The sequence below is a fragment of the Blennius ocellaris genome (assembly GCF_963422515.1).
Source record: "Blennius ocellaris genome assembly, chromosome: 9".
Taxonomy (NCBI): Eukaryota; Metazoa; Chordata; class Actinopteri; order Blenniiformes; family Blenniidae; genus Blennius; species Blennius ocellaris.
This window is the reverse complement of record NC_137658.1, coordinates 29,093,413-29,118,399: the sequence shown is the minus strand read 5'-3', so window position 1 is coordinate 29,118,399 and position 24,987 is coordinate 29,093,413. Positions and strand designations below refer to the sequence as shown.

General features: G+C 43.1%; 1 protein-coding gene across 1 annotated transcript in view; it reads left to right on the top strand.

Annotated features, from left to right (window-relative positions):
- glrbb (glycine receptor, beta b) overlaps positions 1–24,987 on the top strand; it is a 92,604-nt gene that overhangs the window by 5,765 nt on the left and 61,852 nt on the right. The window contains exons 3-4 of the mRNA XM_080502332.1: positions 5,155–5,261; positions 22,977–23,044. Coding sequence (XP_080358458.1) covers positions 5,155–5,261; positions 22,977–23,044 — 175 coding nt within the window. The remainder of the gene's footprint in view (positions 1–5,154; positions 5,262–22,976; positions 23,045–24,987) is intronic.

The window sequence follows — 24,987 nt, the reverse complement described above, 5'->3', positions numbered from 1 at the left end:
TACGGTGACTGTCAAGATAAAACTACCAAGTTGGATTTTTATTACGGTGATTATCAAAATAAAAGTACCAAGTTCAGGAGAATATGGACTGGGAGTCATGACACCAGGGGAGAAACTTTGTTCTGATTGTTATTGGAGGGTTACATCAGGAAGATCGTTGGCATTTTTTTTTGTTTATTTGTATATTTTTTTGCAGTCTGCACACATACACGAGTAATCATGTTTTTTTGTCCTGACGTGTATTCAGATCCATCCACCTTACATACCTGAATGAACATGAAAGTTTCTGGAAGGTGGAGCCATTCGGTTCTATGTACATGCTTGACAGGTTGCCAGTTCATAACATAACCATGTCTTAAAGGGTCATATTATGCTAAATTGACTTTATACTCGTTTTCTGACAGACAAACTAATCTTCCCCATACCTGGAAAGACGCCCCAGAAGTGAAGAAAGTGTGTCCTCTCTCTCCCTGGCTTGTTGAGTACAGTTTTTTAAAAGTGTGTTGCTCCAACCAGCCAATCAGAAATCAAACCCTATATAGTGTCATCGGGGGTTTAGCCAATCACAATCAAGGTAGGCTCCTCCCTTTTACTCCTTCCACAATCAGCAGCTCTGCTCTGGCACATGGCACCACGAAAGGAAGTTTCCTCCTCTTCCCAAGATGGGCTTGTGTGGGCGGAGCCAGTCTCACTCACACAGACACAGCAGATTCTGAATGCAGCTCCTAGGATCCAATATTCAAATGGAGGGAAATCAAGGAGGAGCCAGAAACTTTGAATACAAGGTTTCTGGACCGACCAGACCAGGCGGAGGAGTTGAACTGCTGGATGATATGAAAATCTCTGCATGCACAGGTAGAACATGCAGCTCTACAGAGACACACAGGCTCAAACCAAGAACACTCTGAAATTAAGACATTTTGTTTTGTCATTTTGCGGACTCTTAAAGACATTATTGAGCTGTTCTAATAAGTATTACTCTAATTCAAATTAAACTAACAAAACCTTTTATGTGTAGTTTAAGTTCTCTGTGACATATCGTAATACTGGCAGCTGAGCATTCTGTTAATAGGATCGACTTTAACCTGCATTTACATTTGAACCGATCTCAAAAGGTTCAAATGTACAATCCGGGGTTTCTTTCCAGGACTGAGTCCCAGAACTGTCAAACGTTTCGGGATCCTGAAAACATGTAAAACAAAGTGAAACATTATAAAGACATGGTTAACCTACAGAGGGGAGTACTGTATACACATTGTTTGGTGGATTCGTTCCGACGGGCCATTGGAGCGTTCGGTGTCTGCATTGTGAAGTTACAACCTCCACGTCCTTAAATGGTAACAAATGGCCACACATGGAGGGGGGGTGGGGGGGGGGTTTGAGCGTTTGATGTAGACCCAGTATTGGCACGTGTAAGTTGTATGACATATTTGATGTTTAACACTGCAGATGTCTTTGTGAATGAGGGAAGCCATTGGGATCCAGTAGAGCTCTTTGTGCCTGGGGTTTGTCAAAACGGTCTGTTCGGAGAGAGAGAGAAGAAAGGGAGAGCAAAAGGTTTAGAGGACGGGAACTGCGTGTTTCACTTTGATCAGGGCAACCGCAGAGCATATACACGGTGCAAAAGCATTTCTGCAGAGCACTGAGCTCATCCTCGGTGCACGAGCAGGGTTACATAATGAGATGTAAAGAGCTTTGGGGAGGAGAAACTCTGGCAGGAGAATCCGTTGCCACCCTGGAGGAGGCTTTCTGTTTCTCCTTCACTTAGATCTCAGTCTCCCCCTTCCCCCTCTCTCTGTCCCATTGTTGTTTCATTAGTCTGACTCAGAAAATCTTTCATAGTCGCCACTTTATGTGACGGTGTTGTTTTCGTTATCAGCACACAGACAGTTTTCTGTTCTGGCATGACGGCTTGGCGTCAAATTTGGTTGTTGATCCGAATAAAAGGAAAGGCATTGCTTATCTAGACAGGTCATTTATGCACATTGCCATCAACACGACATGACTTCACACAGGAATAAAAACATGACTACGGCTTTCTGAGCAAATAAACAAATTGTGAGATTTGTTTTGTTATGAGCAACGTAGTTCCATCTCATGTTTGAATTATCTACATTTTGGACTTTAACATGATTAGTTTACACTGAAAACTCAAAAGTCGTACAACAATCTCGATGCTCTTGTACAGGCCCACATAGTGAAGCGGTTAACACTCTTGTTTGACGAGTTAGAGGAACCCCGGTTTGAATCCCGGACCGGAGCTACATGGAGTTTTCTCTGTTCACTCTCACAAAGTCCAAACTCATGCGTTTGAAATAATTAGTCGCTCTAGAGTGTGCGTGCGTGCGTGCGTGCGTGCGTGCGTGCGTGCGTGCGTGCGTGCGTGCGTGCGTGGACCTGACTGCTGCGCTCACACAGTCGACACCCATAACTCTGGATGAAGCAGTTTTAGAAGATGGATGAGACAGACGACTGATAGCTTGTACTCGAGCGCTCCTACATGCTTTAAATTGTACTGAATTAACTACACACAGTATAGTGTGTACACCACATTCAATTACAATGCTGATGCATTTGATAGCATTAAGATGAATCAAATCTTCCACTGTATTGTCTGGACTATGAAGCACCCGATAATAACAATGAGAACAAAAACAGAAAAGTTGCACTCTTGTTGGAGCTATTTTTAAATGTCTACATGTGTTGATCATCCCCGTCTAGCTGTACCAGATCCTTCAGCTTTCAGCCCATGATTAGCTTCTTTTCCCCCCTTTATCACAGTAACAGTTTCTTTTCTCCAGTGCCACACACATTCTAGTAGAAGACGACCAAGTTGGATTGTTGCTATGGTGACTGTCAGAATAAAACTCCCAAGTCGCAGGAGAATATGGACTGGGAGTCATGACACCACAGAGGAAACATTCTTATTGTCCATCTGCTGAGCATGTGCAGAAGAACGATCTACTATGGCATGCACAGTAGCAGTGTTTCAGAATAGTTGCTGTTTCTCATTTCCACGGTTGGTCAGTTTTTGGCAAGTTGTGTTTTCAGTGGCTCGAGCACCATTGTTGTGCAAACGGACACACAAAACACAAGGGAAGTTCTGCATTTTCACTTGAGAACATTGTTTCAATGCTCCTTTATATTTCATGCATTCAATTTCACTGTGAATCTTTTTCATTATGGTGCCATTTTTCTCACAGTTGTAAGTTAAATGCAGTAGTATCTTGTGTTTTTCTGTGGTACTGTAGCAGCTTTCTGTTGACCTACAGTGACATCTAGTGGTCCCAGTTGGCATATTTAGAGACAAAAGTTGCTTCTTAATACAAACTTTCTGATCAGGTAGATAACAAAAAACATATAGTCCAGGAAATACGGTACTGTTGGGATTTATGGTTGGTTGTTAGCGTTAAAATTGCTGTAATTAATAGATCAGTGAAAGTAATAAATCAATGGATGTAATTTATGAAAAATTTTAATTATCAATCGAAGTAAATGGTCATTTCCACCAACAACTCCTAAAGTAATTGAGTAATTACTTAAAAGTTAATAAATTATAAAAAATCATTTGTTAATGAAAATGTTTTAATTTGAATAAATTGGTTATTTATAAATTAATAATTAAATTGGGGCACCACCAGCGAAACTGGAAATGGCCAATATCAAAATATCAGTCTCGTTTGTGAAAAGGGTTATTTAAGTCGCTGTTTTTCAACCACTGTGCCGCGGCACACTGGTGTTCCGCGAGATCTAGTCAGGTGTGGGAAATTATCCAATTTCACCTTTTTTTCTAAAAATCCTTTGCTCTCACAGCCGCTGTCAGCTGTGAGAGCAGTGTGTTGAAGAGTAATCATGTATAAATACTCTTCACCACTAGAGGGCAGCACAGAACTTTGCCGGTGAAATGTAAAGTGACAGACGTCAGTGTGGTTCATCTCCACCTCCTGCTACCATCTTGTATCAAAGTACTGTGTCAGTGACAGTGATGGAGAAGTTTTAGAAAACCAGGATCTCAGCTCTTCATCCATCAGGTCCAGGTTTCACACTGAGGGAGTCAAAATAAAAAAAATTATATTGGGAAATACTTTTTTTCTGTATTTATTTGATTCCTGTTGATAAAACTTTGATGAGAAAGACTTTATATTGTTAATAGAGGCTACAGAGTTTCACATTTTAACATTTTCAGGTGGTGGTGGGCCTCCAGATTTTTCCAAACAAAAAAGTGTGCCTTGGCTCAAAAAGGTTGAAAAACACTGACTTATGTTATTTAATGTTCCTGAGTAAAATATAACAATCTTAAATATAAGAGAAGGTGTGAGATTCGAGGACAGATTGCTACAAACCAGTGAATTGTCAACAATAAATACACAATAATTACCAGGAATTGATCAATTCAGCTAACAGGTGTTTATTACAAAAATGTATTATTCATAAATAGTTCATAAATCATATCATAAATCAACACAATTAAGTAGCAGACGTCATCTAACACGGACATCTAATCTACTAAACAGCAAACACTATGTACAAAGTGTGTGTGTGTGTGTGTGCGCGCGTGTGCGTGCATGTGTGTTAGGTCTTAAGGACGCTCAGCTCATCATAAGATAATCTTATCAGATATTTCTGCAGTGTGTGGTGTGTTCAGATGCTCTCGTCTGCTCTGAAGGATGTCGGGATGGCAGCGATCTGAGATCGGGGATGTTAAACACGTTGGATTGTTTTGGCCTGAGTTCCCACCGTGTGTGGTGTCCTCCGCGGGGAAGAGCCAACGAGCCGCTTGACTGTGACGCGTAGCCAATCAGAAAGCCAGGAGACACCGGACCGGAAGCGGGCAGCGAATCCAAAAATGACGAACTAATTCCTCTTCTTTTTCAAATGTGTTTTTTTTCGGGGGGGAAAAACCCATCATCCGCCAGGTTTGTTGACTCTGGGAGATTTCCCGTCTGATCTGGGGATGTTCGCGAGTGAAATCAGTTCGCGCTATGCTAACACTGCTTGAGTGGTCCCAAGCTGGAGAGCTAATTCAATCCCACATCAGTTGTTCTGTCAAGTTATGGCAAGAGCAACATGGGAGGGAAAACGTACGGCTCCTCTGCCAGGAATCCGAGCGGCAAATGCAATTGTCCTTAAAATTCTCCCCGTCTCTGTTTGCAGACAGCTGTCATCTGAGGATTTGGCACGAGTTCCTGCAAATTCAACCAGTAACATCTTGAACAGGTTACTGATCACCTATGATCCCAGAATAAGGCCCAACTTCAAAGGTGAGTCCTCTGTCCTGCTAATCGGCCTGCTTCTTCTTCATGGAACTCTTCGCTGCGTCGCTCCTAGTTGAACGAACACGTTGCTGTGAACCTCCAGAGCTCTGGAACATTTGATGCTTTGCAAGCAACATTTGAAAATCAAGAAACAGTGTCATACATGTACTTATTCTGCATCGTCCTGTGTGTGTTTAGGCTTCAGAATTCTGTTGTATTGATCAGAAGTTTACTGCCTTTAAGACGTTTGCATTGACAGATGATCACAGACTGATGGATGAATGCGTTTAATGCACCAACTAAACAGAGAATTTCTGCTTTTTAAATTCTAAACTGCAGCTTTACAACCTTTTATTGTCACTGTAAGATTGGGAACTTTTCCCGAACGCGATTTCAAGATATTTTTATGACTTTTTAAAGTGGAAATGACAATCTTATACTAAAATGAAAACAAACCTATTTCATTTCAAATTTTCACTAAAATGTGTCACCTCTATCTACTTATGGTTTAACAATGGTTCTGATAATATAAACATGTAAAACAGAAGTGAACACACTGTTTTTAATGATCATTGTGTAAAATAAATGGGAAGAAAGGGATAACTATAGGCACTCAGAAGAGTTGGATCTATCCATCAATAAATACATTTTTGCACGTTTCTTTGACTTATTGTTTCACTTTTACCAGGGGTGTTAACACATTTTAGTCAGAGGCCAAATGCTGCAAAAAAAAATCTCTTCTCGAGTGGGCCAAACCACTAAAACATTGACATAATAACCTTTAAATTTAACGTTTTTATTTGTTTTGATGTACAGTATCTGTAATGGAAATGTATTTATTTTCACAAAAACCAAACAATTACTTCGTAAAAATTCCTACAATCTCAACATAAAGCAAAAAGAGATCTTGAGCTCAATGTTTTTTCCCTAGTTAAATAAAGGTTAAATTAAAAAGGAAAAATTACTGATTTCTTCTTGTACAAAGAAACTTTTTCTATAGCTGTTGCATTATGGGTGTTTTTACAAACTCACCCTGACGGCAATTCTTTGAGGCTCCTTTGATAGCTTTCATGGCCTTTCAAAACTTTTTGGCCCACAGCCTGATGTTTGTCACCCTGACTCACAGCCATACAAACACAGTTAATACATACTGTATTCAGTTTGTGCACACATACAGAAATATAGACATTTGTAAGGCTTCTTATGAATCCTGGTGCCTGTTTGAAACAGTCGAACTCTGGTTGTCAGTGTTGGGATTTATGGTTGGTTATTAGCGGTAAAATTACTGTAAATAATATATTACTGAAAGTAATAAATCACTGGAAGTAATTTATGAAAAATTTAAATTATTAATGGAAGTAAGCGGTCATTTACTCATTAACAACTAAAGTAATTGAGTAATTACTTAAAGTGAATAAATTATCAAAAATAATTTATTAATGAAAAATTATTAGTTTGAATAACTTTGTTATTTATCAAATAATAATGGAATTGGGGCACCACCAGCTAAACTGTTTCAAACGAGTGAATTGTCTACAATAGATACACAATAATTACCAGGAATCGATCAATTAGGCTAATAGGCCTTTATCACCAAAACATTTATTAATTGATAAATAATTCGGAAATGTCAGAAATCAACACAATCGTAACAAACGTCATCTAACACGGAGATCTAATCTACTAAACAGCAAGCACTATGTACAAAGAGTGTGTGTGTGTGTGTGTGTGTGTGTGTGTGTGTGTGTGTGTATGTGTGTGGGGGAGTCTGAGTGTGGGAGTCTGAGTGGGGGTGTAATGAACACAAGTGTCCACCAGGTGGCGGTGATCCTTGGAGAGTCAGTGTGAGTGAGTGTAATGATCTCGAACGGACGCCAGAGGGAGGCAGGCGTCTGGTTCGGGGCAATGACCGTGACGACCACTAGGGGCGCACGGCGGGAGAGTGCAGTGACTCAATGCGACCACCAGGTCGGCGTAAAGAGAGATTGTGATGACCCACGCAGCCACGAGAGGCGTTTGACTCACTCTTTCTGGAGACATGGCGGTTGCTCAGCAACCACATAAACAAGATGTCCGTCGCGCAATCGCGGGGCACGCTCAGAGCAAGAGGTCTCACCGGGGAGAATCATTACTGTAACGCCAGAGTTTAACTGGATGTTGAGACATGCAGTCAAGCTCCGGTGACTATACGGATATATCACGGCGGCACAAGTTAAGCCCCGTTTTCACGGAGCGGAGTGGTACGGAGCGATACGGCAAAGCGAAGCCGGAGATCGGCTCCGGTACCCGTTTCCACGGCAGAGAGGAGCTTAAAAAGTGGGAGGGGCTTAAGAGCTCCGCAGATATGTGACGTTACAACAGAAAAGAAAGTCGTCAGATCGAGATCTTATGAATCCTCTGTTGTTGTTTACATCCTCTACTTTGCATTGTTGTTTAGTTAACTTATTTTTTGCAGCGGCAAAAAAACCCTGTTATTTTTTGCAGTGGTTATTTTTTGCAGCGGCAGGGCTGCAGCCGCAACTTCCTTGTTCTGAGAGAGCGTTCCCCCCGGTTGGCTGAGGCGCAGACACGGGAGTCTGGAGCTTTCTGCTCAAACACAGGAGGTTCTCCACTTCGGCGCTGATCGCGGTCCGGCAGCTCAGCGCCGGAACACGGAGGTGCCGAGCTCCGAGCTCCTCTTCATCGCTGCCGCAGTCCGTCCCCACGATATAGCGCCACTGACCGCGGTGAACAGAACACTGATCGCGCTCGGGCAGCTCCGCTTCCCGGAGCCGAAAGCTCCAGACTCCCGTGTCCCGGACGCGCATCCACGCCACGGCAAGCGCTATGCTGCTAACAGAAAACTCCAACGCGATGCAAAGTCCCTCCCCCCGGTCTCCCCCTGCCTCAAGTCGCTCTTTCACCACAAACACTAAAGTTGAGCAGCAAAGAAAAGAAAATGAAAATAAAAACAACCAGTGCAAAGCTGACCACACTGACAGCAGAGGATTCAGCCGATACATTAACATATTGAGGGTGTGTAGTAAATCACTGACCAATCAGCAGACAGCAGCTCAACCTCAGACCCGTTCCATGGTCCTGGTACCCCAATGGAAGGGGAGCGGAAAAGCGGTCGCCTTTGGAGCGGTCTGGAGCGGTTCAGACCGCATTCCTATGGTGACACGCGAACCGGAGCGGTTTAGACCGGTCTGGCTGGCCCGGCACTTTTTGTGCGGTGGAAATGGGGCTTTAGCGGTTCGGATGCTAAATGTGGCTATGTGGAGAGCTTATCTTCATCAGTTAACACTAGTGGCGGCGGGATACGTGTGGGGTGCACGCGAGCATGGGGTTTATGAAGGAGACAGAGAGAGAGATGAGGAAAAGAGGAAGAAAGTTCTGGCGAGGCTCGGTTCCGTGACTCAATTCTCCACACAGAGATCCAGTGGGCTGGAGGCTCACTGGAACTCCCGGGACTGTCCCAGGACAGTTCTGAGGTGGAAAACCCGAGTCCTGACCTTGCGATGATGAGTGTAAACGCGCGTACACAACAGATGCTTATCAGCGGCACATGGAACACAATTGCAGGTTAGCTTCAGGCTAATGGAGCAGCGCTGCCCAGACAAAAGCTCTCTTATGGTTTCGTTGCGCTGTGTGGTACAGCACCGTCTGTGAGCTGGGCTTCAGGTTTGCAGCTGTGTAGGAGCGTGGGCATGGCCTGGTCTTTCTGCAGGTCCGTGGAGGGCATCGCAAATGGCAGCGCGGACACCAAGCTTCCTGTTCAAACGCGATGCTGGGGTCAGGTCCTGTGCTCTTACAGTGGGCTTTTTTTTTAACTGCTGAAATATTTTAAAATAATAATAATAAAAAGTCAGCTAAACACTAATCTATCACTTTATTTGATAATTGCTATTAAGGCTACAATAAAATCACTTACCAGACCGCAAAATATTTTTCTATCTTGTTTGAACCTGTTGCCATGTCATTTTCTGGCCAGACAGGTTTGTTCTTTATGATGGATGAAACAGAACACAACATGGGATAAATAGATTCTAGATGACAGATAATTTCTTAAAACTATATATATATATGTCACATAAACTAGATAGCATGCTGTTCTATGAGGAACTGAAAAAAAAAACGGGGGGCGGGATTATAACAAATCTAATAATCAGTGATTTGTATAACTGATCAACGCTCTATAAGTTCACTTTATTAATTTTCCATGTTTGGGTTACTTACGCCTTAACCCTCTGGGGCCTGAAGCATTTTGTGCCGTTTTTCACTACAATTGATTTTTCCTTTATATCTCAGATATAAAATTCTTAAACCTTGTCTTTTTTGGTGTCATTTTGTTCAGGACAACCTCATAAATGCATTTCTGAAGTATTTTCATCACTTTGGCATACTGTATTAAAACAGTGGATCTAAAAACACCATAAAATTACAAATTCGGGTGGTAAAAACATAGATTTATTGACTATAAAAGTCACAGACATGGTTAACGAATCATTTTGTTTACTTGTAAAGTAAATCTAAACTATAATTAACTAAAATGTATCAAAACAGGACTGAAAAAACAATTATATACAGATATTTACAGTGAAATAGAAGCACTGCCTCAGGCGTTTTTATAAAACCATTTACAAAAGGTCACACATATAATGTCAGGTGAAGACAAATGATTTGTGCCACTCAAAAAAACAGACTGTACAACACAACACAGAGGGACACATCACACATGGCATTTCCATGAAGTGTTTTTCCTTTTCTTGTGCTCCTGCAGGCAATTTTTACATTTTAGCCTTTGGCTGTTGTGGTGGAGCTGGAATGATGGGGACAGGGGGGGGGACACGTCTCCTGGTCTGGGGGACACCTGTCTCCTCTCTAACAAAAATAAGCTAAGGTCTTCAATATTGTCATCAGAATCACTCTCAAACTCAGTGTCAGACTCGATGCTCTTCTCCTTCAAAGAAAAAAAAAATTCGGAGCGCCTGATTGACGTTCATAAGGCGTCATTGTTTTGATAGAAAAAAAAAAAGAGTTCACTTGAAACTAAAAAACACTCTAATCTCACTCACTACACACTCACTACACACTAACTACACACTAACTACACCCTCACTACACACTCACTACACACTCACTACACACTCACTACACACTCACTACACACTCACTACACACTCACTACACACTCACTACACACTCACTACACACTCACTACACACTCACTACACACTCACTACACACTCACTACACACTCACTACACACTCACTACACACTCACTACACCCTCACTACACACTCACTACACACTCACTACACACTCACTACACACTCACTACACACTCACTACACACTCACTACACACTCACTACATGGTCAAATCATGATAATAGTCGCTTTTTCTCTGATATAAATCTCACCTCACTCTCGCTGTCTCCGTCTCTCTGTTTACTTTTTCACGGGTGAACTAAACAAAATGACACCTCCCACTATGGAAACTTTTGATTGGACATGGGCTCTTCTTCTCAACCAATGAGTGAAAGGTATACTGGCACATTACAAGTGTTGTTTTTTTTTGCTGCTCAGTTACTTTCACTTTCACTCCTGACCGGTCTTCTGCACCTGACGCACTAAAACGTCGCGGAAAAACACGGACACAGTTTTCCTCATATCTTTTATTTGGGCGGTCAACATCATTTAAAAACGAGCTTGTAGTTTTATATCTGCACTTTCGACACGGATTGAAACACTGGACCAGATGACGCTGTGCTGTGACACTACTGCCTTTTCAAACGGTCATGTGATTTTGACGCTGCAGAGCGTCAATCGGCCCCAGAGGGTTAAAACGGTCAGCTATACCCCCTGATCTGCCGCCTGGCTGAGACGACTGTTGTAACGTCACAAATCTGCGGAGCTCTAAACCCCGCCTACTTTTTAACCTCCTTTCTGCAGTGGAAAGGGACACTGGATTTGGCTCCGGTTATGCTTTGCCGTACTGCTCCGTTCCGCCCCTGAACTTTTTGTGTGGTGGAAACACGGCTTTGGTCTCCCGTTGCTGCAGAGACGTGCTCCCTGCTTGGAGACCAGTTGAAGAAGTGGGGGCCAGTTGGTTGGGAGGCAGTTTGACCAAGTTGTATTCCGGACACCTCCTGTGTCCGGGTCGGGTTCGACTAATGACAGGGCTTTTCTGACCCGGGGCTTGTGGCCCTCAGGTTGCTGTCCTCCCCCAATGCTGTCTTATTACCTTCCCATTGTTCTTGCAGCCTGTTCTCTTTTGGGGAGAGCTGCTTGAAGGAGAGCAGGGATTCCGGGCCCAACAACTTTTCCCAGTAATCTAATGAAACGCAACCATCAGATAGACTTTAACCATTTCCTGCAGAAAGTCCATGAATCTATTAGTTTTCTTCCTTCACTGCCCACCAACTAGCTATCTTTGTAGTGTTTATACTGCACGGTACCAAGTCTCACAGGCGCAGCCATAAAAATCAGAAGAGCCGAGCGGTGGCCTCTTTGTCAGGCTGATGGTCTGAACGCTCTTCAGGTGGATTCTGGGATTGTTTCCATCCTCGGGCTCTTGGCAGGAGAAGCTGTGTTTGGGACTTTGAGTGTTTGATGTCGACTCAAGCAGCCAAACATCTGCTCCTGATTCCAGGGTGGGCCGAGAGCTGCCATGTACATTAACATACATGTCATAATCTCCCAAATTGACATCTAAACTGTGCTTTGTGTATTACTTGGCATGGGCCAATGAAACAGTCATCTGACGTTATTGACCCTCTGGAGGATTTTATGGCAACACCAAAAGGTGTCTGTTGAAGATCCATGAATAATTTGCTGGGTCGCATTAATGCAGTGAAGATGCGAGCACTATGCCACCTTCATATTATATGCATTAATTTTGTGAATTGCGAGTGGAAGTTTATCTGGAGGAACCCCAGAGCCTCCAGAAACACCTCCGAGGAAATCATTGATTCAAAGCAGAGCAGCAGTTTGCATTCATCAAGGATTTTATTAGTTTATGAAAAAAGGCCGGAGTGCAGAGCTGCCAGTGTAAATGTTTACAGCGCAAGTTTGGCAAAGCATTGGGGGGGCTCTCAAGAGGGGATTTCTGATGCTTTGAAATGTTTAGTCTTTCACAATTCCTGATCAGTAAGATAATCATCTTAATCACCAGATGCCTGTTCATTTCCAAGACATTTCCAAGATGGCGCCGGTGTGTCTGGTACGCCGCTTGGCTCTGCTCAGTTTTATTTGTTTTATGCTGATTTTAACTTCTGTCACAAGGACCATCGACTCACTGCTGGTGTATAATCGTCATGAACTACTAAAAATAAAACAAACGGTGCAATCGTGTACAATTCGTGACGCAAACAACAAGTCGAATTCATTCTACCTGGCCGACCTGCCTGAGCACCTCGTCCGGGTCAATGCACCGCTTCCCAGGAAACGCAAACGCCGGGGAGTGCGATCCGGTCGGCTGGTGAAGCTGAAAGCCTGGCTGGCTCTTATTCCCGGCGCGGTGTGGTCCTCGGAACTTCCATGGGACTACAGAGACTGCTTTCGTCGTTATGTCTGGCGACGGACACTCGCTCCAGTTGGCACTTGGTTGGTGCCCGTTCTCGGACACCGGGAGGATTTCTGCGCGCTGCGCCCTCACCGCTCTTCTTTCCGGGGCTCTGGCGGTGTGTCCCCGGCTAACCTCAGGCCGCTGAGCCGGGCAGCTCACGCGGCTACCACAGCTTCTACGAGGTGTTCACTGGTGAACGCGAGGTCTGTGGTGAATAAGACTTTCATCCTGCAGGACTTCTTCACATCGCGCACTTTGGATGTAATGTTTTTAACAGAGACTTGGATCAACACCGGTGAGTCCACCGCTTTCTCAGAGCTACTACCTCCAGACTGTACTTTCATCAACGCACCGAGAACCACCGGTCGTGGCGGAGGTATAGCTACTATTTTAAAGAACTGCTTTTATCACAAAGTGGTATCTGAGTGGTCCTTTTCTTCATTTGAACTGAGCTCCGCCAGACTGACCCAGTACTGTGCGCTGTCGTCTACAGACCACCGAAGCACAAGGATTTTATGAGAGACTTTTATGAATGTATTGCTTGTGTGCTCACGCGTTATGACAGGGTTTTAATTGTCGGAGATTATAATGTGCACGTATGCTGTCCCTCTAAACCAATGGCCAGCCAGTTTTTGGACTTGGTGGAAGCTTTTAATTTGACACAACACGTCACTGACCCAACACAAGTGCACGGACACACGCTGGACCTTGTGTTGTCTTGTGGTTTTACTGTTGACCATGTCGTTGTCGGAGAGGCCGTTTGATTTGATTTTGGACTTGGAGGTGAAGCTGTCTCCCGTGCGTCATGGTCGTGTTATCAAGCCGGACACGGCCGTTGCTTTTTCTCCTCTTTTCACTGCATCGGCACTGGATCTTCAAAACTCCGCTGCATTTATGGACACGGAGCAATGGATGAACTCTTTTATTTCCACCTGCTCTGAAGTCCTGGACAGTGTTGCTCCACTTAAAGCCATTTGTCCCAAGCCGAAGCAAGAACCGTGGCTCAATGGCACTACGCACGCAGCTCGGAGTGAGTGTCGGAGGGCGGAGCGGAGGTGGAAGAAGGATTGTTTGGAGGTTTCGCACCACATTCTTAGAGAGTGCTGGAGAAATTATCAGAGTGCTGTTAAAACTGAAAAATCTAAATATTTCTCAGGCTTGATTTTGAATAATATCAGTAAGCCTCGAGTTCTTTTTAAAACTATTGGTTCTGTTTTTAATCCGAGTCCGTCCACTTCATTGGAGATGTCAAAGAAAATGTGTGAACAATTCCTCTCCTTTTTAATGAGAAGGTTGCTGCTATTAGGGCCAACATGTCTCCCTCTTCATTGTGGTGTTCTGTATCCACTCAGTGCTCAGCTGTTTTCTGTCAGTTTGAGTCTGTGCCACTGTCTGTGCTCACAGGTATAGTTTCTAAACTAAAACCTTCCTCCTGTCCCACAGACCCAGTCCCTCCTCAGGTATAGTTTCTAAACTAAAACCTTCCTCCTGTCCCACAGACCCAGTCCCTCCTCAGGTATAGTTTCTAAACTAAAACCTTCCTCCTGTCTCACAGACCCAGTCCCTCCTCAGGTATAGTCTCTAAACTAAAACCTTCCTCCTGTCTCACAGACCCAGTCCCTCCTCAGGTATAGTTTCTAAACTAAAACCTCCTGTCCCACAGACCCAGTCCCTCCTCAGGTATAGTTTCTAAACTAAAACCTTCCTCCTGTCCCACAGACCCAGTCCCTCCTCAGGTATAGTTTCTAAACTAAAACCTTCCTCCTGTCCCACAGACCCAGTCCCTCCTCAGGTATAGTTTCTAAACTAAAACCTTCCTCCTGTCTCACAGACCCAGTCCCTCCTCAGGTATAGTTTCTAAACTAAAACCTTCCTCCTGTCCCACAGACCCAGTCCCTCCTCAGGTATAGTTTCTAAACTAAAACCTTCCTCCTGTCCCACAGACCCAGTCCCTCCTCAGGTATAGTTTCTAAACTAAAACCTTCCTCCTGTCCCACAGACCCAGTCCCTCCTCGCTTTTTTTAAAGAGGTTTGTGGCACCATTGGCTCTTCTGTTAGGGAGATCATCAACAGCAGCCTGGCTTCTGGCATAGTGCCCTCCTTTTGTAAGAAAGCAGTTGTAGAGCCTTTGATTAAAAAACCTGGCCTTGACCCTGCAGTTTTAGCACACTACCGTCCAATCTCAAAATTACCTTTAGTGTCTAAAATTATAGAGAAATGCGTTTTTGCACAGTTGCAACCTTTTTTAGATGCAAATGGCACCTTAGACCCGTTTCAGTCAGGTTACAAAGCTTTGCACAGTACTGATTCTGCACTTTTAAAGGTTTTTAACCCTGTAATGCCTGACCCCAGAAATAATGGTCAGAAAATTCTGATTTTTTGAATCTGGAACCTATTTTAGGCCCTTACACATAATCTGAAAAAAATTTTTTTAAAAATTATTTGCAAATATGTTTTTCATTTTGTATCATAAATGATACATTGGGCATTACATGCCGTTCTGGATATACAACAAAAACGTCAGCCTCTTTAGGCCTCTTTCTTTTTCTTTTATTATGAACAGTGGTAAGCATGAAAACATCAGTTAAGGCTATTTAACTAGAACATTAGCCTATTATTTTTTCAAAATGCTACCTTTTCCCGTAACTTTTTCTTGTATTATGAACAGTAGTAAGCATGAAAATAGCAGTTCAGGCAATACTACAAGAACATCTGCCTCTTCATTTTTTAACACTGTGACTGTTTCCCAAGACATTTCTTTTATGATGCCATGTGGTAATCATGGAAACAGTTTCTATCCTTGTTCAGGCAGAGATGGACGTTGCATTTTCCACAGCGCACATAGGAAAAGTGTCCTGTGCAGTTCTTGCACCTTTGTCGCTTTTCCCAGGATGAGAAGTGGTTAACCATATCTCTCCTCACATCTGGAGGCACACTGGTGGATCGCCACCTCCTCTGTGGTGGTGGTGGTGATGTTGGTGACTGTGGTGGAGAGGACCACCAGGACCATGGTCCACCAACCCTGACTTTTGCTTTTACTGCACTTACCAGGGAAATGCTAACCCATGCCTGAAATCTTCTCAGGGGCAGGACATTTTTCTCTAGGCCTTCAGGTCTCTTTGGTACAGGGACCAAATATTGGTGAGTGCCACTGTGGCACTATGCCACCAGATGTACAAGTACCATCTTCTGGTTTTGAAACTATATTTGTACAGGGCAGACTGCATATCCATAAGATCTGCACCCCCCCCCCCCCCCCCATGAATCTGTTGTGTGTTTCCACGATGGATGGTCTGGGTACCAAGACATATTTTTTGATCTTCCCAGTGTTTCAAGTGGTCTTGTGGAGTGATGCCCACAAAAGAGGACACCAGGTTGACGGGTTTGTCGTCACACCACCTTACAACTATTACGTTGGTCTAAATGGTCTAGATTTTATATAGCGCCTTCTAACCACACTGAGTGCAGTCCCAAAGCGCTTCACATATCAGTCATTCACCATTCACGTTGGGTTGGTTGACTCTGTAATCTTCCCTGTTTCCTCAGGTCTTATTCATCCTTCATGCTGTACCCTTCTACCAGAACTGTTTTGTTGCCTGTGACCTTGTTAGACCCTCCTCTTCCAACCCATCATCAAGAGTTTTATCTTCCTCATTGCTGCTACTACTAGTACGAGAGTTCTCTCATTCAAAGCCTGCATGAGGGGCCCAATCTTTATCCCAAACCTTATCATCTTCTTACATCAACTCCTCTACGTCACTTGAATTGCCATCAAGTAAGCATAGGACATCTTAAACGCTGTACCGTTTAGCCATGTAAAGAAATATAGGTTTATCCATTTTTGAGTGCAATTATTTGTTGTAAATATCACATTTCAATCTGTATTATGTGTAATTGATTGATCAAAACATTTTTGTGACACACAATGATCAATATAATGCATATTGCACCAAGAAATAAAAGATAATAACAATTGGGGGATTTACTACTAAATTCCATTTTTTTCCTGTAGTATCAAATTTGAACACAAATTTTATGCACGATTTTACTATATACTAAAATGCAAAAAAGTAAGTAATTATAACTTGCTTCAACAGATTAAGTACTCATGTTAGAATATTATTAAAAATTTCATAGAAAATGTCACTGGAAAATCATAAAAATTCCAATTTTCTTGACCCTGATCCAGTGAGTTGGGAACCATCTGAAAGTGGCCATCTTGGATTGTCCACTGTGCTGTGTCTGAATTGTTGTAGTGATAAAGGTATCCACCAGGGGGTAGAAGACAAGTATCAGATTGGCTACAAGAGGGTTTTGAGTGAAGTTTCTACCATAGGGTGATGCAATAGGCCTCAGAAATGGTTGTATCAAATTTGATGCATTTGGCATTATAGGGTTTGACCTGTTTTTAATGACTGATTCTGGAGGCTCTGCCATTTTAGTGCTTCTAGACCTCACGGCTGCTTTTGACACAGTCGACCACACAATTCTTTTAAACCGCCTAAGAGATTGCGTGGGTGTCAGGGGGACCGCATTGGAGTGGTTTAAGTCCTACCTGTCGGGAGGTCCTTCTCCGTCAGGCTGGGGGACTCCACCTCTTCTTCTGCCCCACTTCACTGTGGAGTCCCCCAGGGATCTATCCTGGGACCCATTCTTTTTGCTTTGTATCTCCTCCCACTTGGAGAGATTTTTAAGAAGCATGGCATGTCTTACCATTTTTATGCAGATGACTGACAAATTTATATGCCCATTGCCAAGAATGAGCACAGCCCCCTGACACCCCTGCTCCACTGTCTAGGTGACATTAAGGCTTGGTTAGCCCAGAATTTTTTAAAACTGAATGAGGGAAAAACTGAACTGATGGTATTTGGATCAGCCCTCACGGACTTGGGATCACTCAAATATTATTTGCATCCCAAAGTCACCAGCCTTGGCGTCACCATAGACAGTGATTTTAGATTTGATAAACAGATCAATGGCGTTTTAAAATCGGGCTTTTATCATCTTCGACTTTTATCCAAGGTTCAGCCGTTTTTATCTTTTAATCTTTTTGAGCAAGTCGTGCACGCTTTTATTTCTTCTCGTCTGGACTACTGCAACGCACTTTATTCTGGCGTTAGCCACAAAGCACTTTAATCTGGCGTTAGCCACAAAGCACTTTATTCTGGCGTTAGCCACAAAGCACTTTATTCTGGCGTTAGCCACAAAGCACTTTATTCTGGCGTTAGCCACAAAGCACTTTATTCTGGCGTTAGCCACAAAGCACTTTATTCTGGCGTTAGCCACAAAGCACTTTATTCTGGCGTTAGCCACAACGCACTTTATTCTGGCGTTAGCCACAAAGCACTTTATTCTGGCGTTAGCCACAAAGCACTTTATTCTGGCGTTAGCCACAAAGCACTTTATTCTGGCGTTAGCCACAAAGCACTTTATTCTGGCGTTAGCCACAAAGCACTTTATTCTGGCGTTAGCCACAAAGCACTTTATTCGGGCGTTAGCCACAAAGCACTTTATTCTGGCGTTAGCCACAAAGCACTTTATTCTGGCGTTAGCCACAAAGCACTTTATTCTGGCGTTAGCCACAAAGCACTTTATTCTGGCGTTAGCCACAACGCACTTTATTCTGGCGTTAGCCACAAAGCACTTTATTCTGGCGTTAGCCACAAAGCACTTTATTCTGGCGTTAGCCACAAAGCACTTTATTCTGGCGTTAGCCACAAAGCACTTTATTCTGGCGTTAGCCACAAAGCACTTTATTCTGGCGTTAGCCACAAAGCACTTTATTTGGGCGTTAGCCACAAAGCACTTTATTTGGGCGTTAGCCACAAAGCACTTTATTCGGGCGTTAGCCACAAAGCACTTTATTCTGGCGTTAGCCACAAAGCACTTTATTCTGGCGTTAGCCACAAAGCACTTTATTTGGGCGTTAGCCACAAAGCACTTTATTCGGGCGTTAGCCACAAAGCACTTTATTTGGGCGTTAGCCACAAAGCACTTTATTCTGGCGTTAGCCACAAAGCACTTTATTTGGGCGTTAGCCACAAAGCACTTTATTTGGGCGTTAGCCACAAAGCACTTTATTCGGGCGTTAGCCACAAAGCACTTTATTCTGGCGTTAGCCACAAAGCACTTTATTTGGGCGTTAGCCACAAAGCACTTTATTCTGGCGTTAGCCACAAAGCACTTTATTTGGGCGTTAGCCACAAAGCACTTTATTCGGGCGTTAGCCACAAAGCACTTTATTCGGGCGTTAGCCACAAAGCACTTTATTCTGGCGTTAGCCACAAAGCACTTTATTCGGGCGTTAGCCACAAAGCACTTTATTCGGGCGTTAGCCACAAAGCACTTTATTCGGGCGTTAGCCACAAAGCACTTTATTCGGGCGTTAGCCACAAAGCACTTTATTCGGGCGTTAGCCACAAAGCACTTTATTTGGGCGTTAGCCACAAAGCACTTTATTCTGGCGTTAGCCACAAAGCACTTTATTTGGGCGTTAGCCACAAAGCACTTTATTCGGGCGTTAGCCACAAAGCACTTTATTCGGGCGTTAGCCACAAAGCACTTTATTCTGGAGTTAGCCACAAAGCACTTTATTCGGGCGTTAGCCACAAAGCACTTTATTCTGGCGTTAGCCACAAAGCACTTTATTCTGGCGTTAGCCACAAAGCACTTTATTCTGGCGTTAGCCACAAAGCACTTTATTTGGGCATTAGCCACAAAGCACTTTATTCTGGCGTTAGCCACAAAGCACTTTATTCTGGCGTTAGCCACAAAGCACTTTATTCTGGCGTTAGCCACAAAGCACTTTATTCTGGCGTTAGCCACAAAGCACTTTATTTGGGCGTTAGCCACAAAGCACTTTATTTGGGCGTTAGCCACAAAGCACTTTATTCGGGCGTTAGCCACAAAGCACTTTATTCTGGCGTTAGCCACAAAGCACTTTATTTGGGCGTTAGCCACAAAGCACTTTATTCTGGCGTTAGCCACAAAGCACTTTATTTGGGCGTTAGCCACAAAGCACTTTATTTGGGCGTTAGCCACAAAGCACTTTATTCGGGCGTTAGCCACAAAGCACTTTATTCTGGCGTTAGCCACAAAGCACTTTATTCGGGCATTAGCCACAAAGCACTTTATTCTGGCGTTAGCCACAAAGCACTTTATTCTGGCGTTAGCCACAAAGCACTTTATTCTGGCGTTAGCCACAAAGCACTTTATTCTGGCGTTAGCCACAAAGCACTTTATTCTGGCGTTAGCCACAACGCACTTTGTTCTGGCGTTAGCCACAAAGCACTTTATTCTGGCGTTAGCCACAAAGCACTTTATTCTGGCGTTAGCCACAAAGCACTTTATTCTGGCGTTAGCCACAAAGCACTTTATTCTGGCGTTAGCCACAAAGCACTTTATTTGGGCGTTAGCCACAAAGCACTTTATTTGGGCGTTAGCCACAAAGCACTTTATTCGGGCGTTAGCCACAAAGCACTTTATTCTGGCGTTAGCCACAAAGCACTTTATTTGGGCGTTAGCCACAAAGCACTTTATTCGGGCGTTAGCCACAAAGCACTTTATTTGGGCGTTAGCCACAAAGCACTTTATTCTGGCGTTAGCCACAAAGCACTTTATTTGGGCGTTAGCCACAAAGCACTTTATTTGGGCGTTAGCCACAAAGCACTTTATTTGGGCGTTAGCCACAAAGCACTTTATTCGGGCGTTAGCCACAAAGCACTTTATTCTGGCGTTAGCCACAAAGCACTTTATTTGGGCGTTAGCCACAAAGCACTTTATTCTGGCGTTAGCCACAAAGCACTTTATTTGGGCGTTAGCCACAAAGCACTTTATTCGGGCGTTAGCCACAAAGCACTTTATTCGGGCGTTAGCCACAAAGCACTTTATTCGGGCGTTAGCCACAAAGCACTTTATTCGGGCGTTAGCCACAAAGCACTTTATTCGGGCGTTAGCCACAAAGCACTTTATTCGGGCGTTAGCCACAAAGCACTTTATTCGGGCGTTAGCCACAAAGCACTTTATTCGGGCGTTAGCCACAAAGCACTTTATTCTGGCGTTAGCCACAAAGCACTTTATTCTGGCGTTAGCCACAAAGCACTTTATTTGGGCGTTAGCCACAAAGCACTTTATTCTGGCGTTAGCCACAAAGCACTTTATTTGGGCGTTAGCCACAAAGCACTTTATTCGGGCGTTAGCCACAAAGCACTTTATTCGGGCGTTAGCCACAAAGCACTTTATTCTGGCGTTAGCCACAACGCACTTTATTCTGGCGTTAGCCACAAAGCACTTTATTCTGGCGTTAGCCACAAAGCACTTTATTCTGGCGTTAGCCACAAAGCACTTTATTCTGGCGTTAGCCACAAAGCACTTTATTTGGGCGTTAGCCACAAAGCACTTTATTTGGGCGTTAGCCACAAAGCACTTTATTCGGGCGTTAGCCACAAAGCACTTTATTCTGGCGTTAGCCACAAAGCACTTTATTTGGGCGTTAGCCACAAAGCACTTTATTCGGGCGTTAGCCACAAAGCACTTTATTTGGGCGTTAGCCACAAAGCACTTTATTCTGGCGTTAGCCACAAAGCACTTTATTTGGGCGTTAGCCACAAAGCACTTTATTTGGGCGTTAGCCACAAAGCACTTTATTCGGGCGTTAGCCACAAAGCACTTTATTCTGGCGTTAGCCACAAAGCACTTTATTTGGGCGTTAGCCACAAAGCACTTTATTCTGGCGTTAGCCACAAAGCACTTTATTTGGGCGTTAGCCACAAAGCACTTTATTCGGGCGTTAGCCACAAAGCACTTTATTCGGGCGTTAGCCATAAAGCACTTTATTCTGGCGTTAGCCACAAAGCACTTTATTTGGGCATTAGCCACAAAGCACTTTATTCTGGCGTTAGCCACAAAGCACTTTATTCTGGCGTTAGCCACAAAGCACTTTATTCGGGCGTTAGCCACAAAGCACTTTATTCTGGCGTTAGCCACAAAGCACTTTATTCTGGCGTTAGCCACAAAGCACTTTATTTGGGCGTTAGCCACAAAGCACTTTATTCGGGCGTTAGCCACAAAGCACTTTATTCGGGCGTTAGCCACAAAGCACTTTATTCTGGCGTTAGCCACAAAGCACTTTATTTGGGCGTTAGCCACAAAGCACTTTATTCTGGCGTTAGCCACAAAGCACTTTATTTGGGCGTTAGCCACAAAGCACTTTATTCGGGCGTTAGCCACAAAGCACTTTATTCGGGCGTTAGCCACAAAGCACTTTATTCTGGCGTTAGCCACAAAGCACTTTATTCGGGCGTTAGCCACAAAGCACTTTATTCTGGCGTTAGCCACAAAGCACTTTATTCGGGCGTTAGCCACAAAGCACTTTATTCGGGCGTTAGCCACAAAGCACTTTCCCGCTTGACGTTAGTCCAGAACGCTGCGGCACGACTTTTAACAGGGACCAAAAAACGAGAACACATCACCCCTATCCTAGCATCTTTGCACTGGCTCCCTGTTCATTTTAGAATTGATTTTAAAATGTTGTTTGCTTTTAAAGCTTTGAATGGACTGGCCCCTCAGTACATCACACATCTCATCAAAATGTACGCTCTGAGGTCTGAGGGCTCCAGCTCGTGGGTCTGAAGACGAAGTGTAAAACCAGAGGGGACAGAGCGTTCTCCGTTGTCGGCCCTAAGCTGTGGAACGCTCTGCCCCTCCACGTCCCAACAGCCCCCCCACTGTGGACTGTTTTAAATCACGTCTTAAAACCCACTTTTATTCTCAGGCTTTTAACGCCGCGTGAGTCGTGTGGTCCCCTGTGTCTTTTACTTATTTTATTGTTCTTATTTATTTTATTGCTTTTTAAGCGTCTTTATATTTCTATTTATTCTTTTAAATTGTTTTATTCTTATTTGTAGTTTCTTAATGTGTTTGTAGTTTTTAATCTGTTTTTATTTTTATTTTATGGTTTTATACTTATTTAGTGTTGGACTGTTTAGTTTTATGTGCAGTATGTGAAGCACTTTGGAAAGGCTTCGTTGTTTTAATGTGCTATATAAATAAAGTGGATTGGATTGTTCACGCTCACCGTCACTGAAGCTGCAACGTCACCTTTTTGTCTTTGAATTGTGACAAAGGATGAACCTTTCAATACCACAATCTCTTATTTTTTCTGAATCCAGGAATCCCTGTGGAGGACCGAGTGAACATTTTCATCAACAGCTTTGGCTCCATTCAAGAAACCACCATGGTAAGAATCCTCGCTGTATTGATAATCAATACTTTTGCCAATCACAAGCTGCATATCAGAGCTGGAAACTGCTGAATCCCAGAAGTTCTAGAAAGAATGCTGGAGAATGCTTTCTACAGGGCATCAAAGCAGTGAGTGAATCATCGTGAAGATGAGGGTTTTCAGGCTTTCTTTGTCTGATGGCTGATAAAAATGTGCAGTTCGAATGCTAATAACCAGATTAAACAAGGACGATGCTGGGTCGACTCTCGATCAGGAAGGAAATAATAAAGGAAAAATTCTTGATTCTGCCAAAATCAGGCTCCAATTCAGCCCAGGAACCGACAAGCAAAGATGAATGGACATAACATAACACTGATACCCGAGCTGAGATTTCAGTGAAGCTGTCATGAAAGCTCGCCAACTGGATGCTATCAAACTCTTCTCAAAGCCTTGCTGTCAGGGGGAGTTTGTGAAAAAATGCACACAAAAGGCAGCAAAATGCAAAATTCAATTAAATGTTCCAGAAAACCTGTGTTTCATCAGAAGTGATTTAGTCACAATTTTCAGTACTAATTGCAAAACATTTAACTAAAACATTGACTTTCTCAAAAGTTTTACTCAATGCCACAATATCGAAAAACTTTAAAGTTTAAATTCAAAGGGTAGTACCATCGCCAACAAAAGTTGGGGTGTAAGGTTTTGTTTTTGTCTGCGTGTATTTATATATTTATTGGTTTGTATTTACTGTATGTATTTTACTAACTTGTCACAAAAACTACTGACCCGAATTGCATGAAATCATCAGGGATGATTTGTCATCATCCGAGGACTAATAGATTTGATTTTGGGACGTCAACGGCTAACTCTTTCTGAATAAATCCCCCAAAAACTGAAAAAAAGTCCCATACAAAGAGGATGGAAGAGGCACCTGAGGGAGGAGATCACAGGAGATCAGCTTCTGAAGCCATGCGCTCCAAAAAACAATTGGTTGGGTTTACATAATACAGTTATGTCAACGTTTTCCACTGAACTGAGTTGTGTTGGAACCAATTTAACAGTATTATTAATATGGAAATAACTAACTAACTTAAGTGCAACCTAAAAGACAGAATTAAGTCATTTCAACATGATCTATTCAAGTGGTACTTAATTAATAGGTCATTGTCCAACTAACTAAACCGACAAACATAAATTCAACATGTTGGTGTTTCTTTTGCATTAATTTAATGTGTTGATTATCACCAACATAAACATATTTCATTACAGTTGCTTAACTCACTTATGTAAATATAGCTTAACTGTTAGACCTGTGTTACTCAACTGCATTTAGTAAGACCAACGAAACCACACCTTGTAGTTCCAACTTAACTGACTTAAATAAGTGTCCCTTTGTTTTACTTAATTGGCTTCCATTATTTAAATGAAAGGCACTTTAAGTAGATTTGCTAAATCTCATTATGTCAAATTATTATTTGACATAATTATTTATGTCTTTTTCCACACGATACAGTTAAGTAAATTTATAATAAAAGAACAATACTGTTCTGTGAATAATCACATGTATTACCAATGACAAAAAAACTCATAACCAAACAGCCAGAGTCAAACTGAGACCCCTTGACGAAAACCTGAATATTTCTGAACATCTGCGCGTGTTACTGAACACCATGCATGTTTTTCATTTCTTTGTGAGATAATTTCAGATGAAACCTCTCCTGAAAATTCTGATAGTCCACAGACCAGAGCACAACAATGTTCAAAGTCCCCTTGCTATCTCTCCAGAATATCCTTCAAACAGTTTGTTTTAGCACTGGGGCCTTTGTTGAGAGGTTGTTGCAGTCCAGTTCCATTACTTGCCCAGTCCAGTACTTCAAATTTGAGGGGCAGCTCAAGTCCGGTGAGTACATGAGTCCAAGCAAAATGGCGAGTGCATTAGACACATTGCCTCAGTCGTGAAGCAC